Source organism: Pomacea canaliculata, linkage group LG11 (assembly GCF_003073045.1).
Source record: "Pomacea canaliculata isolate SZHN2017 linkage group LG11, ASM307304v1, whole genome shotgun sequence".
NCBI classification, from domain to species: Eukaryota; Metazoa; Mollusca; class Gastropoda; order Architaenioglossa; family Ampullariidae; genus Pomacea; species Pomacea canaliculata.
Window position 1 is genome coordinate 6054634 of NC_037600.1, and position 18123 is coordinate 6072756.

Genomic DNA, 18123 nt, shown 5'->3' on the forward strand with positions numbered 1-18123 from the left:
CCTTTATGAAAAATTAATAAATAGCTTTTACTTAAAGTAAAGGAACACATTTCCACTAACAAATATTTAAGTCATTTTTGATAGCATGGCAGCCAATTTATGTAAATAAGAAAATTAATACACTTCCTGTTTATGTCAGAGAAGCTTTACTTTGTACATCAACCTCTGCCACACCTTTTGCTAAAGACAGACAACACTGTCTCCTCCTTATAGACGGTCCGCCAGTTAATACACCTACCGTAAAATACATACATTAAAAGTAATATTAAGACGATATATTGAAGTTTTTTCTCTTGTTATGTAGTTACCGTTTGGAACCTTTCAATGGTGGGACTATAAGGATCAGAACGATACTACTTCATTAATAAGCAAAACTTAGCGTATACACTCACAGTACACTGATAAACGCTAATTTCATTAGAATAATGTTACATCTATGTGACAAAGCTCATCTTTTCATTTGTGACCGGAGGTTAGGATTCAAAGTTTAAAAAGTCGCGACACTGAGACACGGTTGGTGTGTATGGCTGGAGAGGAGAAGGACTAAACAAGACAAAGAAGTTTTAAAACAAGCTGTAGTTTCCTAGTGACAGATCGTATTTTAATGGCTTAGAATGTCAAGAAGGCCCATCGGCGACTTTACTTACTGCGCCATCTGAAGGTATTTTGCTTACTTAAGGGCGTTCTGTTCTAGTTTTACCGGACGATGATCGAGAGTTTGATACGCAACACCACCCTAATACAGAAAGTTGTACTCCAACTATTACACGTATTGGCTGTGACCTACCCTCTGGAAGCTCAATATACTCTCAGCACAGTCTGTGTAGAAAAGGAAAAACTGTAGTTGACTCATTCGACCCGGCGAATAGCCTGCTCTGTCTCACGATCTCTGGGGTCAGGTAAAGGTTCGTCCTTGCTTTCCGGTTGAGAATCAGTTTGCCGAAACAATATCCTTCCTGAGCTCTGCCGTACTCTGTCAGGACCAATACTAAGTGAACGTATTTTGGCACTATGTGACGGTCAGGCATAGTGCAAGTGGGCGAGCAAGAATCCATTAGTCTGCTCACCTGTGTTTTAGTATCTATGGCGACTCTAAAATGTGTGCGTAATGCCTAGACAATGTTAAAAGTATATATATATATATGTGAAAGGAAAGAAGTAAGAAAGAGTATACAAGAAAGAGAGTGTGTGTGTGGCTGCATACGTGTTCATGCATATAACCCTTAGTGCGAGCAGCAAGATGTAAATGTGATCGGTGTTTGTCTAAAAAGTGGCGACCTTCATTAAGTCAAACTCCTAGTGTAAAATTAAAACGCAAATAAATGACTTCTCTTTCGTACTCGTAGGTATAGAAGCCAATTACATGTTTTTAAAGCACCTATGACAGGAAGATATTTATAGAATCGACGATGTTAGCCAGGTGGAATATCAAATCCACAAGAGATTCTTATTCCCGCCACCGGTTAGCAACTACGACAAACAAACGTTAGTGTTGTCAACGGTTGTCAAAACATTTTCGCTGATCATCGCCTGGAAGGACTTTGATGTGAATCTACCATTAGCATCGTTCAAGGACAGGTAAAGATTTTTTAGCATTTCATCGGCAGGCGTACCGGTTATTCGCCTGTCAACCGCAAAGAAATAGGTCACCCACATTATTTACAGTTATTCAAAGTTTTGCAGGCGTTTACATATTTAATTGTGTGTAAATCTCTCTGTGTTGGTAGGCTCAGAAAGCGAATAAAAGTTAAAAATAGTTCAGGTGAAAATTCCGAAACTGTTCACTTGTGTTCATGTTAATCTACAACAATGCCTTACAACATGGAGCATTTCAAATGCATAGATCGCATTTGCCCGGTTGGGTGCTCAGATTGAACGTCTCTGCAGGATACATTTTGTTCATATTTGAGGGCAGTTTATCCATTATCAGAGTTTTTAATAGTAAAATTAGGTGGTTGTTGTGGTCTAGAAAACAGAAGCCTTCAACAGCAAGTGTAAGGCTTTTATTACTGCGTAAGATATAAACATGAGGGGAAATACAAGATAATAAACATGTTATGAAATATGGATAAAGAAATTGTCATAGTGACTCATGGACATTAGGCATTCGGAACCCACAGAAGCTGTGGTTATAAAATTTATAAAATTAATGAAGATTAAGTCCCTGCCTTGGGTGGTAATATTATCATCTACACATAGCCAGACACATTTGACTATGAGAATACGATTTTAATTTTATTCTCTATTAGCCAAGAAATTTAATATTAGCTTCGTCCCTTCTCTTTTCACTCTTTCCTTTTTTTTTTTTTTTTTTTTGTTGTTTTCAGATCATGATCTGCATAAAAAGAAACAATACTTTTGTAAAACGATATAGGTTCCAATGACTTTTTTTCGTACCATTGCACACACATAGGTTCCACACACACACACACACACAGGTTACATTACTCCAAACACAATCTATACATACATACAAAAATTACTCAAGACCTTTAAAGTATACAAAAATGACCAAAAAAGGTACTTTAGAGAAGTAGCTACTATCCATTCCCGCTACACGCGCGGTGTTTACGTGTTCCTGCTTCAATGTTTTTGTCGAGAAGAGTGCAATGGTCAGTATAATGACGCGGGGTAAATTTTATGAGCATATTGTTCATCCGCAGAAGTTTCACTTTTAACATTTCACATGAAATGAACAACAAGTTACATTCTACCGCACAGTACACACTGCACATCTCTGTCATTCTTTCTCTCTACATATGGCGGCGAGGTATAGCCTCATCGTCGCCTATGGGAAACAAAATGTGTGGAGCAGTACACCACCTCCATAAAAGTGCCCCAGGAACTACTATCGCAACAAAACTTACACCTGGATTCCAAGGCTTTTTGTGGATGTTTTGTTAGAAAAGGGTTTTTCTCAAAGGACAGAGACACGAAAGATGGAAGTAAATGCCTCTTTCGTCTCTATGTTCACATTATGACCGGACTCTGTGGCTACAGCCATCTGGTAGGTAACTATGGGCCGAACACGAGGGCCTTCCTCGCCCAAAGTCTCCTCTACATCAAGAACGATGCATTTGGGGAACAGATACTAAACAGCTTTGATCCTATCCAAAAAACATTTAAGACCCAACAGCGGTATTTAGAAGCCTGGCGCTTTGTTCTATACTATAATAGAAGGGATGCACAACCTACGGCCCGCGGGCCATATCCGGCCCACGACGCGGTGCCATCCGGCCCGCGAAACTTCTGCCCACAGTGCAGGAAATCGGCATGTTAGTAATAAAAGAAGACCTTAAAAAACGAAAAAAAGGAAGAAGTATTTATCCCCACGTAGGGGCGTCTCTCAATCTTTTTTTTTCTATTGAGTTCTCCGACTTGGTGTCTCTACGATGAGGCCGGACATTCAGAAGTTGGTTTCGGGAAAACAACTTCAAATATCCCACTAATTACTACATCATTAATGGTAAGTACAACTTGTTTCTAATAAAAATGGTATCTGCTCTATTTTTTTTTCTTTTTGTATTTTTGCGGTGAAGTGGCCCGCGACACGGCTGTCCGAAATGGATATGGCCCGCAGGCCGAAAAAGGTTGGGCATCACTGTTCTGTACCAACGTTATGCTGGGGAACATCAGCCAAAATGCCTCATTGTGCAGTGGACTAACTAGAGCCCTCTACCCTTTACTCCTATTGTCAGCCATAACGACAAAATTCCCTCAAGCCTACAGCAGTCGACCATCAACCTAAGATTGTGCATCGGCCACAAGGGAATCAGGACACATAGCCACTCTCCTACCATTCGAGCTTTGCTAGATTGTCCGCAGTACACACTACACCGCCACACCCCAGAACCACACCATGAGAAACCCCCTTCCCCAAACCGCTGCTGACTATCCCTACCCTCCCCAACAGTACTACCACTGCCCTGTACCAATGGAAACCAGTCTAAAATCAACTGCCACATCTCCCACCCTATCCCACATTAAGAGTCAATCCAACAATGGCGTAGAACTTTCTTGCTGCTCAACGGAGATAAATTGTCGCCTCAGCTGTTCCGCTGGAGTTGTTTGAGACGATCACAACAAGTCATCGCGAGGAAATCGCCATCCTTTGCGCATCTCACCTTCAACTCAGGGAGCAGATTTAGAGCCATGACGAAGTGTTTCACGCGCCACCCCGACGCCCTGCTACTGCAGCCGGCGGAACGACAGACAACAGTCGCGCCAGGCCGACCATCAGACCTCGCAACCCCCAGTCTCTGACGCAAGCGACTCGCCACCTAACCCCTGCATGACACAAGCCCCAAGCAAAGCGCTCGTCCACTCCCCTCCTCACGGAATAAACTCCCCCCTCCCCTAACTCCTTCAGCTCTTGCCTGAAACAAGACACCAACCCCAATCCTGAGGAAGGAGTTACTGAAGCAAACCGCCACAAACAAAACCTTAGTCTGGGCATACAACCCAACACTGCGACTCTGATATTGGGTGATTCAATCGTCGCTGGCAGTACAGAAAACCAAGACAGCATGTACTGGCAAGTATAATTTCTGGTGGACACATTCTGTTTCTTGATTATCTCTTTAATTTGCAAGCATACTCCATTGCAGCTAAGTGAGACTTAAGTTTCCAAAAGATTCAAGTTCGTGAATTAAAGTCGCTGTCCGTGTTGCAACTATTATCACCCCAATTTATGTAGCACATTACATAAGAAGCCATTTACCCTTGGAAAGAAGGAAACATCTAATCAACACTCACAGGACAGCCATGAGGCTTTGCAAAGTATCCTTTCTAGCTGCCAAAGGTGATTCCCCAGAGCCAAGACTGCTATCTCTTATTTGCCTTCTTTGGTTGTGAAACTTTGTGGAAACACTGGGAACTAACTGACTGATTATTTTTCTCTTCTTTTTTACACTTGCTAGATTACATTTGTTTCCTAAATTCTTTCCCTACCAAACACTTAGGTCATGGAATTCAAGTACTTTATAACCTTATATAAGTAGACTTACTTTTCTATTCCTCTGGAAATGTCACCTAATGAGCAACATAAAAAGATGCCTACTAAAGATAAGCTTCGCATAGGCCACCTAAACATTATAATAACGCCCTAAACAAAATACCCGAGGCAGAAACACACATATTCAAACTCCGAACCCCCTTCCACATCTTTGCCCTGTCTGAACCCCGGGTAAGGGAACATGTCTCAAATAACGATATCGCTATTACCGGTTACACACGCAAACATGAAACTGGTCTAGTCACCTACATCAGCCCAGCACTCAACACTGAACGGCTGCACCACCTCGAAAACTACAACGTGGGGACAATCTGGCTAGAAATAAAACTGAAAAATATGGCTCCACTTACTGCAGAATTTATTTACAGAAACCCTAACGAACGAGCTGAATGGACGGACTACTTCAGCTCCATACTAGATGCTCTGCTCCTTGGGCAAGCTCTTCAGATCGTTAACTGTGTAGTTTCTGACAAGAGAACATAGGGAAATCAAAAGAAATAAACTTGCATTCGCAGTTATAAAGTTCTATCTTTACTCCATGACGATGTGAGTGTTGCAGTGGCAAAGATTTGTTCGTGTAAAACTAACACTAAACAGTGTTTTTAGAGGTCGTCTTTATTGCTGAGACAAGACACTTGTTTTCATTACAAGGGAAATAAATATAGTGCCCCTCAGTGAGACAACATTTTTTACAGATATAATACATCTGTTACTAAATATGATCAGTTGTCTGTTAAGGGACTATTCAGCAGTATTCTATAAGGATGCTACTGAACGATGTACAGTTTTCATATTGTTTGCAAAACTTTAGTCGCTTACATAAAGATGTAAGACATTCTCTAGTTTGTCATCGGAGTTAGTCTTTTCTGAGTAGACTTGTGTAGTAAGATATTTACTGTAATACTCCTTTACACACAGGTTGTCTGCTGTAAAAATGGACAAAGATCTACGTTTGCAGTTCACTTCTTCTCCGATGCTGTATGTTGTCTGGCTGTGTCTTTGTCTGATGACTGTCCGGGCACAAGGTAAATAACATTTCTAATATCACTTGGGCTTATGTACAGGTGTTGAGATAACCATATGGCATTGACAGTTCACATAGTTTATGTAATGTTTAGCAGTCAGTTGTAGTTTACCAATTCGTGTGAGGTGAGTTTTTTCGCTTATCTGGTATTACATTGTTTTAACTAAAGCAGAATGGTTTTTTTGTTATTTTACTAAACTCATTCTACCCAGAATATAAGGCTAAGTGTGTGTCTTATAAAAACAGTGTAAAGGATACCATACGTACCTTTTTTGAAGATGATGTGGTTGAGTTTCTAATTTAATAATTTACAGCGTAAAGAGAATCAGAGCAGAGGACTACAACTTGAGAACTGTATTCTGTCTAGAGTACGACATAAAGAAAATCGACCACAATCCTAACCTTCTATCAATTGTACCTGTTCTCGTAAATCAAGTACAATGTCTTCTGTAAAACTTTTTTGTGAAAAGAGGACCTTTTAAGTTATGGGTCTGATGATTCTTCAGAATAGAGATCTTCTACTTTCCAGTCGAATGCCCCGACCGCTTGTTTGTTTGTTTGTATTTTATGCGTGCCAGCAACCAGGTCTATATCACGGCGCAATATTATAAAGCCTTTGTTAAAAGTATTTTGACAATTAAGTATTCACAATTATTAAGGGTATGATACTCATTCTCTGACAATGTTTTATACAGATTTGTTTGTCTCAAACAGTAAAAATGGTCAGCTACTATAAGATGTAGACTTAAAATCCTGTGGCTTTTTTCCACAGCTACATCAGTTATGTTGGATGTATTGTTACAGACGGAAAAGTCACGTGCTCTGTACCGCCAGTGGAAGAGTTTCATGACACAGTACTGACATGTCACTTCCCCGAGGACTTGAGTGTTTCCAATAAAGACTTTACGGTCTACCACTACAGAAGTAATGACAATCCAGGTGATTATCAGAATGATTTTAACGACTTTATGTTTTTTTTCTTTTCCTGTCCTTGCCAGTAATGAATCTGTTTGAGCTAAGAGCTAGTATGAAGATTGCACACGCTCATCAAATTTTAATTAATTCCTTATAAAACAGAATTTGAAACAGTTTAAGCTAATTCATGTCAATTATAAAAAAAGCTGATTGTAATTGCTTTGACAAACAGTCACACAAAGGCACTTCAGGACATTAGAATATTATTTTATTGACTGTGTGTACAGAAGCTGTCCTAGACTGTTGTTGGATCAGGGGTGTTCGTAAGTGCTCCACACACCCAGACTTTGTGTACAACAACATCGTCAGCCGGACACTGAGTATTACAGTTCGTCACGTGACGACTAATCACACCGGCAGGTACGCCTGTCAGATCGCCAACTACGAGCCCAGGTTCCTGGAATCTTGCGAGTTGCGCTTAAAACCGGGTAAGTAGGTCTATAAAGTCTAACATAGTTTAAATAACATTAAAAACTGATTTATGGAGGAACCCGAACTGACGTTTTACATAAAACTGCAAAATGGGTTTTTTTTGTAACAAATTCATAGACGACAAGTTTGGCAAAATGTGGTTACGGTTTGAATTATGATGTAAACAATCATATCCTCTGATATGCAATGAGAGAAAAAACACCAAACAAATCTTGCAGTGCCTCTAAAAAGAGGGCGGATTTAATAGTGGAGTCTGATGTCAACGTACGAGGCATTTAAATTAAGTATATACTGTACTGGAAACTATACTTTTGAAATGGCTCATTACGGACCAACCCATTTAGGAACACGCCAATTAAAAGTAACTGATTTTGTCTTCCTTTAAATCTTGTATTAACTTTTTGTTTTCATATAAGAAATTTGTTTTTGGTGATGCATTTAATAATTAAAAATAAACGCAATGAGAAATTTTTACATTATTAATAATGCTAAAGGTGTATTTAATCTATTGAATCTTTTAAAATCCGTAAATGTTCATAATTTTGAACAGTCTTTTTAAAAAGATTCGCTTTCATTATTAAAACGAAACTTGACGCGTTGATCAAATAACTTTTTTTTTAAAACTTGGATTAGTGTGTTTCTGAAATACTTAAGGAGGTATTTAGTTTGACAACACCGGAAATAAACTTTTTACAGGCATAGAAAACACATGCTCTATTAATAAAGAAGAATCGCAATCAAGCGCAACGCTGACCTGTTATTTTAGCGAGGACATTGGAAAAACGCAGAGAAACTTTACTGTAGTCAAGTATAATGGCCAGGACATGACAGGTGAGTCACAATTGTTACTGTCTTTCAAAATGTAAGTTATATTTAGAATATAGCTAGTTATAGCTTAAATTTTTATTTAGCTATTGAAATTTAGGTCGATTTTCTATTTTCCTAAAAGTTGACCATACTTTCACGATTTAATGCTTGATGTTTATCTGTATATTTCCGTTATCTACATTCAAAATCTTGCTTTTTGCTGCCAAAAGGTATATTTCAAGCGTTATTTTCTTTTAAAAAACGAGTGTGATCTTTGTCTCAAAATGTAAGGCTGTGTAAAACTGTATACAGTAGGGCATTGCTTTCTTTTCCTTTTTATTCTAATGAGTTTTTTAGTACTCTTTTACAGCTTTAAATGCTGGACTCCATAACTTTACTATTCCTGACATGCTTTTTAATTCGTTGCATTTTCTAGTCTGTTTGCTCTAACGACTGAAGACATAGCTAATTTTTTTCAGCGATATTATAAATTTCTTGCTTTTTCAATGTTACAACATGAGATTTAAAATAAAATAGATGTGTTGTAAACAGATGGATATTTATGTATCTTTATGTGCAACAGAGGTCACTAAGTGTTGGTGGGTGGATGGACATAATCACTGTAAGTTTGCGGATGGTTACATCAACATCTCCAGCGTGTCTTCCTATTACACTGTTTTAATATCGGAAGTGAAAATAGAGAAAGAAGGCAACTACTCCTGCTGGTACTCAGGCTCTGACACTAACCAGGAGACGTGTCTCCTTCACCTGTCTGATGAAGGTAATGGCTCGTAAAAACCTACACAGATTTCTAGGATACATAAATGCACAGCAAAAATTTTGTTAAACAAAATATGAGAACTCTCTTTACCAAAATTTATTCTTTTCAATGAAAATTATGTTTTCTCAGGGAATATGTTCAGGTTAGCATCTGTAGTTTTCTTCCAACAGAAGCAGACGAAGAGCAAAGCGGCACCATCCTGGTAACCGTGCTGATACCAACGTTGGTGGGTGTAGCTGGAGTAGTAGCTGCAGCTGTCGTCTTATTTCTGACATACAGACGGTAAATCTGAAGGTTTATCTGTGCAAAGTTGTAAAGCTAGTGTCATCGTTAAACAGATGCAGTAAACTACAGTCACTCTTTGAATGTGGTTCACACAGTCAGTGATCAGGAACTACAGAAAAAACCTTATGCCCACGATAAGTGTGGTCTCTACTACTTCTAATACTATGGACAGAAAACAACCCTTGGATTAAACATGGGTCTGAGAAAATATGAGTAAAAATCTAAACTAGAAAAATAATTCGATTATTAAAACATTTTTTTCCTTTAATTCTTGGTAAATATTTTGCACATGCCCATTTGGACCAGATTTACCTCTGCTTTGTACTTTTACATAAATATATCTATGCATGTAGCTCAAGGATGGGTAAGCAATATCTTTCTGTTTTCCCTATATAAGATGCGAAAATTTAGACGTGAAAAAGGTAAAATAAAACTATTTAAACTAGAAAAGCAGACACACGTAGAAAGTCTTTATAGGTATAAATAAAAAAAGAGAGTTTAATTAGGAATGTATTAAAGTCATTGTTTAAATAATGTGCTGCTGTACATAATGTCATTTTCAGGAAACGAGTTTTTCGAGTATTTAAAGCGGTCGATGAGAATTACCACGGGATGTGCTGACACAAACATGCGAACAAATTCTGTATACAAAGGCTAGACACGGCCACAAATTTGACTAAAATTTTAATGTTTAGAGATCGTTTTATAGTATAAATGTTTAACATATATCGAATCTCCAGTTGGCTTTTTTAAATAAAAAAAAATATGTATATTATGTTATCAAAGACAGTCACTAATTTCATATGTACTTTAGCCTGGCGCAGAATCAGCGAGAAAAATGTTTGGGACACACCAACACATTCGGCTTTTTAAGAAACTTTTGACCGGATTATAAATCCCACGGACACACTGTATAAATTTTCAGATGTCCCACAATCCAACTGTGCAAAGATTCCGCATATACACAAATGTCGACTTTAACTCAGCTGGCTGGAGAATCCTTTCTTACTGAGACTTTAACACTACATATGAAGTGTTTATTGTGCCTGTAATAAGCGCATTTCTTCTCAAAATACCATGTGCAAAGAAAAAAAATAAACACAAAAAAAAAAAAAAAAAAAAAAAAACCACGAAGGCATTCTTAGACCGTTGTAACAGCTGAAATAAGAAACAAAGTAACATAGTGAAACTAATTCTGACACCGAAATAATCCATCATGTGGTAAGCGTCTCAATAAACATTAGAAGTAATTTCTGCTGCAAATCTTGGTAATAATCAGGGTTAGCTGTGAACGATTACAAATATGAGTGAGCTTCTAGTATTTGCTATTTGTGTTTTTTGGTTGAAAAATAAGAAAACAGAGCTTGACATCATTTGAACAAATTGTTTTAATTTATGATCTCATGATAATCTTTAAGGGCGTGATAATACGGAATAATAACAGTGTCAATTTGCTGCTATTATGTCACGATCTACATTTAGTCATTAAGCTGCCCTAATAATACCCTTTTTTATAAAAAAAAAATTAAGAAATATCTGTTAATTAAAATACAGAAAGACATTTGCATTTATAAGGTAATTACATTTAATCAGTCCTATTCTCTAAACGTTAAATTTGTGGAAATAGGGAAAAATATACCCCTCATTGACTATTTCATTATGTTTGAACTTTGTTTAGTATAATAACTTTTAAGATGTACCTTCATAATTTACTTTTGAAGTCATACTCTGAGCTATGGCCTTAAAAACTATAAGTAGAAACAGCTGGTAAGTTTTTTCTTCTCATTTTTTTCATTTCTTCATTTCTTCTACCTTATCTTCCTGAGCGTACCAAAAGTGATTTAAAAGTAAAATGTGCTTTGAAATGGTGTAGTCAACTACCTATTTTCTGTAAAAGTATTTCATTAACCATAAAGTGTGTAAAATATAAAAACGGGACAAACTTCACTTTTATGCGTAGAACGAAAATAAGGTCTTCATATCAAGATAAATTTAATTTTCGCAATAATCTGTTTAAAGAAGTCAGTAAACAAAATATTGAAAACATGTTTACGTTTCAGAAAATGTTTTTTATCATCTAAAAAAACGAATGAGGACCACCAGGAATCTACTGCTATGTTGCAGGTCACAACATTTTGTTTTCACTTAAATCTGTCTACTTAAGTGTTATACAACCATTGAACGTTAATCTGTTTAAAGATCAACATTACTAGGTGGAGAGTTACCTGGACAATCGCCTTATGTGCTCGAGGGTGCGACTTTTAAAAATTTTGTCTTTTCGTAACATATAGATTGTCTTATTGTAAGATTTGTTTATGTATTTCATAAGGACCACCACACATCTTGGTAAGTACTTTTGTATCTATACCATTGAAAACGATGTTATCCATTGTTATCTTTAACCCTCCGCTACTTCTTCCACCACGTGGTACAACTTATGGACCAATGCGCTGTCCTGGCTTTCACAGCCAAACATGCCACACAACCACTCATCACCCTCCCAAAAGTAAATATACACAAAACATTCATTATTATCATTTCGATGCCAGGTACTTGTACCCGCGCCGCGAGACTACCTGTGTACACGTACTAAGCTGTTTAAGGGGTTTATCCCGGACATGTCTAGTAATCGTCAAAGAAGAAAGACGCGACGCAGGAGCAAGAGATGTTACATATCAACAGAGAGACATCTTTATTATGTTTTCTTCTGCCTTCACCTTGAACCCCTCCAAAGCGGCTGTCCCGGTATACCACGGGCCATTTCTAACGTCACAGGATACCTGTGAACAGTTTAAAATTATTTACTTCGGTGATCAATAATGTAGAAGCAAGAAAACTATACTGTGGGACCTTCTACACAAATCCAATACCGATGTGTTCATCACTGACACCTGGCTAAACCCTGTCGGAGGTGGGGCTGACGTGTTCAAGCTAAAGCCGCCGGAGTTTATCGTGCAGTCCTACCCTGTATTATCACGCGCTGGGGAAGGAGTAGAGTTTACTATCCTGGACTGCCACGCTACTCTACCATCCGTTGCCCCTCAGGTATTTGACTCTTTCTGAGGTGATAAACACAAAGAAGGAGGAACACCGTGCTGACCGCCTGTGGAGGAGGCTTGACTTAACAGTACATCGAGACTTTTTCCTCAGCTAAGGAAGAGAACAGATTGCCTGATCACAACTGCAAAAATCACTTACACCCTTAACAATCTGAAGCAGTCTACGAGTAGCCAACATATGGTCGCAACATCGGCGAAAACATCTCGACGCCACCCTTACCGTGTACCATTCCACCACACAGCTCACAGTTCTTTTTTTCTCAGGAAAAAAAGTCAACACATATAGTGCAAGCGTCGAACATCCATCAATTAGTCCCAGCTTCTCAAAATTTGCTTCAGAACATTTTGCAGATTTTGCGACCGTAACTAAAACTCAGACACATTATACCTAACCCGTGTTGCCAAGTGTGTTTTCCGGGCTTAACTAAGGTAACTCTGTTCATAAACCTAATATAAGTCGTTCATCCTCTTATCATCTCTCTTCCATACTCCTTTATTAACTGGTGCATGTTAATGCATGAATTCCGATCTTGATTCTACTTCATTGTCACGTCTACGTCACACGGCCTTTTTGCCCTGCTCCTTCCCCTATACGAGAAAAAGCGTTATTTAAACCTTGTTATTATTATTGATAGGTAGCTTTGTGTTATGTATATAATCAAATCAAAATGTTTTTTCTTAATATTAGTATCCGTTTTCTCTTACTATTTCCCTGTTGTTTTAATAAAATAGTTTTATCACTTTTTGCAGAGAAAGTCCTAGATATCAATTGTACAAAATATTGTGGGTGTTGCACTGACTCGTAGTCGATGCACAGCTTTGTTGTTTTTAAACAAGCAATAACGTCTTATTGTATTTATTACCTGGTTATATTTAACTAAATATAATAATACCATAAGCAAGTTTATTATCTTATGTTTGTATAGACGTCATCTTTGGAAAAGGAGGAGGAAGAAAGAAAGAAGGTGACAGACGACTTCCAGGAATATCTAGTGACGTCAGTCAAAGACATGTACCCAGACATCACGGGAACATTCTATTTTGTGCCTCCCGTGTACTTCAACAGAACTCGTTACAGAAAGAAACACGTGACTGGAGAAGTGACGTGGGTCTCTGACACTCCTGCTGACAATGACGTCAGACATGACCGATCCATGCAGCACGTCATCCACTGCCTACGTCACCTGGCGGAACACAGACAGGAGAAAATGTTTGTGCTGACACAGTTGACCTTTGACGCCTATTTAAACAATGTAGGTACAGAGTATGTCAGACACCGTCTGCCCACTGCAGACAGTAACAGCAGTAACAGCGTTGACCTCCTCATCATCCATCAAAAACATGGCGTGCTGGTGGGAGTGGTGAAGGCCGTCAGTGATGACGATTTCAGAGATGAAGTCAATCAGCAGAATGCGGATGAAATGATAATCCTACAGATTAAAGAAGGCCTACAACAACTGGATGAGGCCGTTTGTATGATGAATAATCTGACGTCAGACCAGAAATCAGTTAGAGTTCGAAAAGCTCTGATGTTGCCCAGACTTTCTCGTTCATCACTGAACCGTGCTCTGGCCAGTCAACCTGACCAGGTAGTGTTACCTTGTACTAGGAAAGCTCGCTAAGAAGGTTTAGTTTAAAAAATGTGTTGTAGGACAATGTTCGTGTCACATTGCCTCACTGTAGGCTTACTGACCTTGGAGAAAAGTGGAGCTAATGGGAGGAGAATAGTTACTGCCCCAGCTACTATTCAAGACTCCACCACGTAAAGCAGCAGACTTAAACAACAGATCTTACTTTAAGAAAAAGAACGAAGGGCCAGAGACGAGATCTCAATACAGGTTAAATGAGGTTGAATGCACATAAAAAATTAATGCAAATTAGCACAATTCCTTTAGATAACATTAGTTTGAAACATAGGTTTTATCGAATCCCTGAAAGTTTCCTAGTTTTTTTTGTTTTGTTTTTTTCAGAAGAATGTAAAACTCATAATAATTACTTTACCCTCAGTAAAGTACAATTCAATAATAATAATAGCGTGTAATTATATAATCACACTTACGAAGGAGGATGCTCTAATTGCTTGAAACAGTATACACAATACAGAAGAAAAAATATTCAGACAAGCAATAAAAGACAATCATTTAAGACACATAGGAATAAACAGAAATGATGTAAAGTGTCTGCAGAGGAACACGAGCTTGCGGACAAGTTAACTCACTATAATCACAGCTTTGTTAATTAGTGTAAGTATTGTGCTCGTGGAACAGATTAAACACAGACTTATAGGATAACCCTGAAAAACCATAGCTCAAATAATGGCAAGATGATCCCCGTTTAAGGACTGTTGCCTTTGAAAATTTGTATTGGTTTTCATATTCAATCTAACATATTACTTAAAATTTTTAATATCTTATGTTAACAGTTTGTGAACTACTCCGACATTGAGATGTCTCTATGCGCTTATCACCTGTGTGATTGTAATGGGGACTGGTATGTCTGTTCTGGCCACCTTGATAAACTAATTCAGTGGTGGGAGAAGATGATGGGCAAAACTAGCGATGACGATTATCTAAGCGAGGAACTGTACCTGAGACTGATATCAAGGTGAGATGATATCATATCTTGTATGTCGCATCTAATGTGCGAAAAACTAAGTACATTTGTTAAAGTTAGGTGGTCTGCTTTTATTTGCCTCACATAAATTGAATCTAGAGTTATTTGTTGTTGCGCTTTTGTTTACATTACTTTTAAGTTAGAGTTTCACACCTTAAATATGCTAATTTAGTGTTTATTAATAGGTTACATTTTATTTCTTAAAAAAATAGTAGCATATCATCTGTTCTTTTATTCCGAGATGCAAAAGTATTCAATAATTCTTTTATAGAACGTAGTGTTCGAGGACTCCTTACACTTGATGTATAAGAACTATTTTACATAAATGTTGTGACAGGCCACTGAGCTTTTTTTACTCCAGCTTGAGATTCAGGATCAAAGGAAAGTGGAGAAGACTATAGGCTGTAATTAGTTAATATTTGACTGTATTGAAATAGCTATAACATGCAAAGAAGAAAGAAAGTCTTACTTAATAACCTATACAAACTGTGTTAGTACACTGAGTAAAAGTCCTTAATGACGCAATCAGCAGTCCGGATGTGTAAGTTGACACCTGTCTTTAAGATGTCGTCAAATAGGCCGCAAATAATAATAATTAGTATGAAACCTGTCAGCGCAGTACTAGGTGTTAGGTGTTCCACATGCAATAATTGCTAGATGGGTAGGATGCACTGTAGCATGATAGCAAAGCCCTTCACTAACAATATGAAAGATCAAGTGTCTGAAAGGTCAGCGATTTTTTAAAGTTTTTAGCATGTAAAGAGTTAACGATTTATCACGTAATTTTACGCCCTTGTAAAACTGCTTTCCAAACTGGTTGGCATATTATTACCTTAAGCAAAAGCTAAATACTGCGAAAGGTATTCCATTGCTTATCTATGATATTTTGGCTCAGGTTTTGTGGACCAGCGACTCAGCCCTCACTACAAATACAAGACGATAAGTTTCTTTTACCGAAGACTCTGGCGGAGGCTGTTTCAGTGACAGGAGACCTGTATAACCGCCCTATGCTTTCTCAAGACATGGTGGACTTATTGAAGAAAAAAAGAGTGTTTCTTGTCGGACCACCAAACACCGGTAAAACACGGCTGCTGACGCTGGTCGGGAAGAAATGGATTACAAGCGGCCACGAGCTGCACGTGTTCTGCGGCAGCGCATCGTCGTGTACATTATTGACGCACGGGTTTCGTGAAGAACTGAGACCAACGTCTGGTATCGAGGACAACGGCACATATGCTCATACCAAAGCCAAAGTGAAACGTCTTAATTTTGATAAAGAAAATGAGATAGATGAAGCTGTGAGAAACCTAATAGAAAGAAATGTTTATGTGGTTGCAGATGACGTTGATGTCGACAGGTACAGACCTTTTCATTAATTTTTTACACACTTTTTTTAACCACTATCCTTTTTGTTGCTGTCTGTTTGCAAAGTTTTTTAAATAACTTACCATAGTCGTATAGGTAGGCGGCCCGGTGGCGCAACGGTTAGCGCTGTTAGCGCCTGTCACCGCCTGTCACCAATACAGTGAAGGTTGGCTGCCCTGAGTTCATTTCTCGTCTCGGGCACGCTGTTCTTTCTCTGCACGTGGCATCTGTTTACAGGGCTGGCTGCCCTCCGCCAAGGACGGTCCCAAGCCCGGCTGAAAAAGGAGGAGGGTTGCAAAACAAATCCTTGCTACCAACAGTTAAGGCTGTAGTCGATGGCCTATGCCCCAGGAGGGGCGAAGGGCTAAATTCAGTGTTAAATCATTTCCTTCTTTTCGCAAGTAAAGCGGTAACTTTTCTTGACATTTTAAATTTTGTATGAAAAGTTTAAGACTTACATACGGAAGACAGGTAACAGCTGCTCTACGACTAGTCCCCTTAATTAGGCTCATTGAAAAGGAAAATACCACTCAAAAAATGAAAAAAAAAGACTAAGAAGTTTTAAATGAAAAAAAGAAAAGTATGTATTTTATACAACACACTTATTTAAATGCACTAAAAGGGTCAAATATTTGTTCCTTATGTTTTCCTTAATTGTTTTTATTTATACATATAACTTCAATGTGTGAGAGGCCCTGCTGTGTCCCGAGTTTCAATATTGTCTCCTTTGTTTTTTGTTGTTGTTTTTTGTTTTGTTTCGAATAAAATTACTAGATTTAAGGAAAACATTATTTTCCCTTTTTAGTGAGTTTCAAAACAAATCGTTTACATATTTTATTATATTAGCATTGTATGATATCAATATCGCTAGAAATGGAATTGAATGAGTGCTTGTTTCAGTTCTTATGCTTTATTTATGAAGAACTCACTATGTGACATCCTTTACTATATACGCCATCTATAAGTGGTAATCTTAGCGGGGAAGTAGCATGAGCTAGGACATATGAATCATTAAAAAGTAATCATTTGCTTTACGATTTACTTAAATTTAATAGTATGGTACCTTTCACGTACCATCCCGAGACGTCGGAGGATGCACGACCGAAACCCCTCGCTCGGCCGGAGACGGCTTGCGATGTACCATTCGAACCACAGGCTGAGCGCAGACCACACAATACTGACAAAGACAGAATTCACGTTACAAACCAAGCAGATTTATTAACTACGTAAAATAATGCAAGGGAAACATCTCAAACGTCTCTAACACCTACTTAAAATAAACAAAAATAACCACAATAAAACTGTTGCCCTGTGCACAGGCGAGATACAAAGAACTCATAAAGAATGCACAAAAGGCCCACCACCCGCACGTACTGCGGGGTGGCCGATCAACTGTCCACACAAAGTGTCCGCGGGCGGCAGCCCGCCCTCTGGCCCTGCGTGCCGCTCCAGCGCTCGACCCCACCCCCTCTTCTTCTCCTCCTCCAGCTGGCCCCCCTCCCTCCTCTCGTCCAGGTATGAGACGTGGGTAGGCCGCTGGTCACGTGACCCCCTGCTCGCCGGTCCTAACCCTGGCTGCTCCACCTAAGGCTGGCCGCACACTCGCAGCGGGGTCACGAGTTCACGCGCCGATGAGGTGACGAGGGTGCAGGGTGGCCGGTTGACACAATGGCGGGTAGCTCGGAGGAGATGAAACGTCAAGGACGAAGAATAAGAACACGTGGGATTTGTCGAATACGAGGAAGATGCGAAATACGAAGACGTTGCA

At 38.7% G+C, this 18123-nt stretch overlaps 2 protein-coding genes across 2 annotated transcripts; both read left to right on the plus strand.

The window, feature by feature from the left end:
• The first annotated feature begins 1540 nt into the window (after positions 1-1540).
• On the plus strand, positions 1541-9319 carry LOC112575682. Its single transcript, XM_025257661.1, has 7 exons — positions 1541-1578; positions 5933-6039; positions 6843-6977; positions 7241-7441; positions 8142-8276; positions 8836-9033; positions 9204-9319. The coding sequence occupies exons 2-7, from the start codon at positions 5949-5951 to the stop codon at positions 9317-9319; spliced, it is 876 nt and encodes a 291-aa protein (XP_025113446.1). The 5' UTR covers positions 1541-1578; positions 5933-5948.
• A 2105-nt stretch (positions 9320-11424) lies between these two features.
• Positions 11425-16454, plus strand: LOC112575180. Its single transcript, XM_025256847.1, has 4 exons — positions 11425-11442; positions 13304-13966; positions 14800-14981; positions 15886-16454. Exons 1-4 carry the CDS (start codon positions 11434-11436, stop codon positions 16364-16366), a joined length of 1335 nt encoding a protein of 444 aa, XP_025112632.1. The 5' UTR covers positions 11425-11433; the 3' UTR covers positions 16367-16454.
• The last annotated feature ends 1669 nt before the right edge of the window (positions 16455-18123 follow it).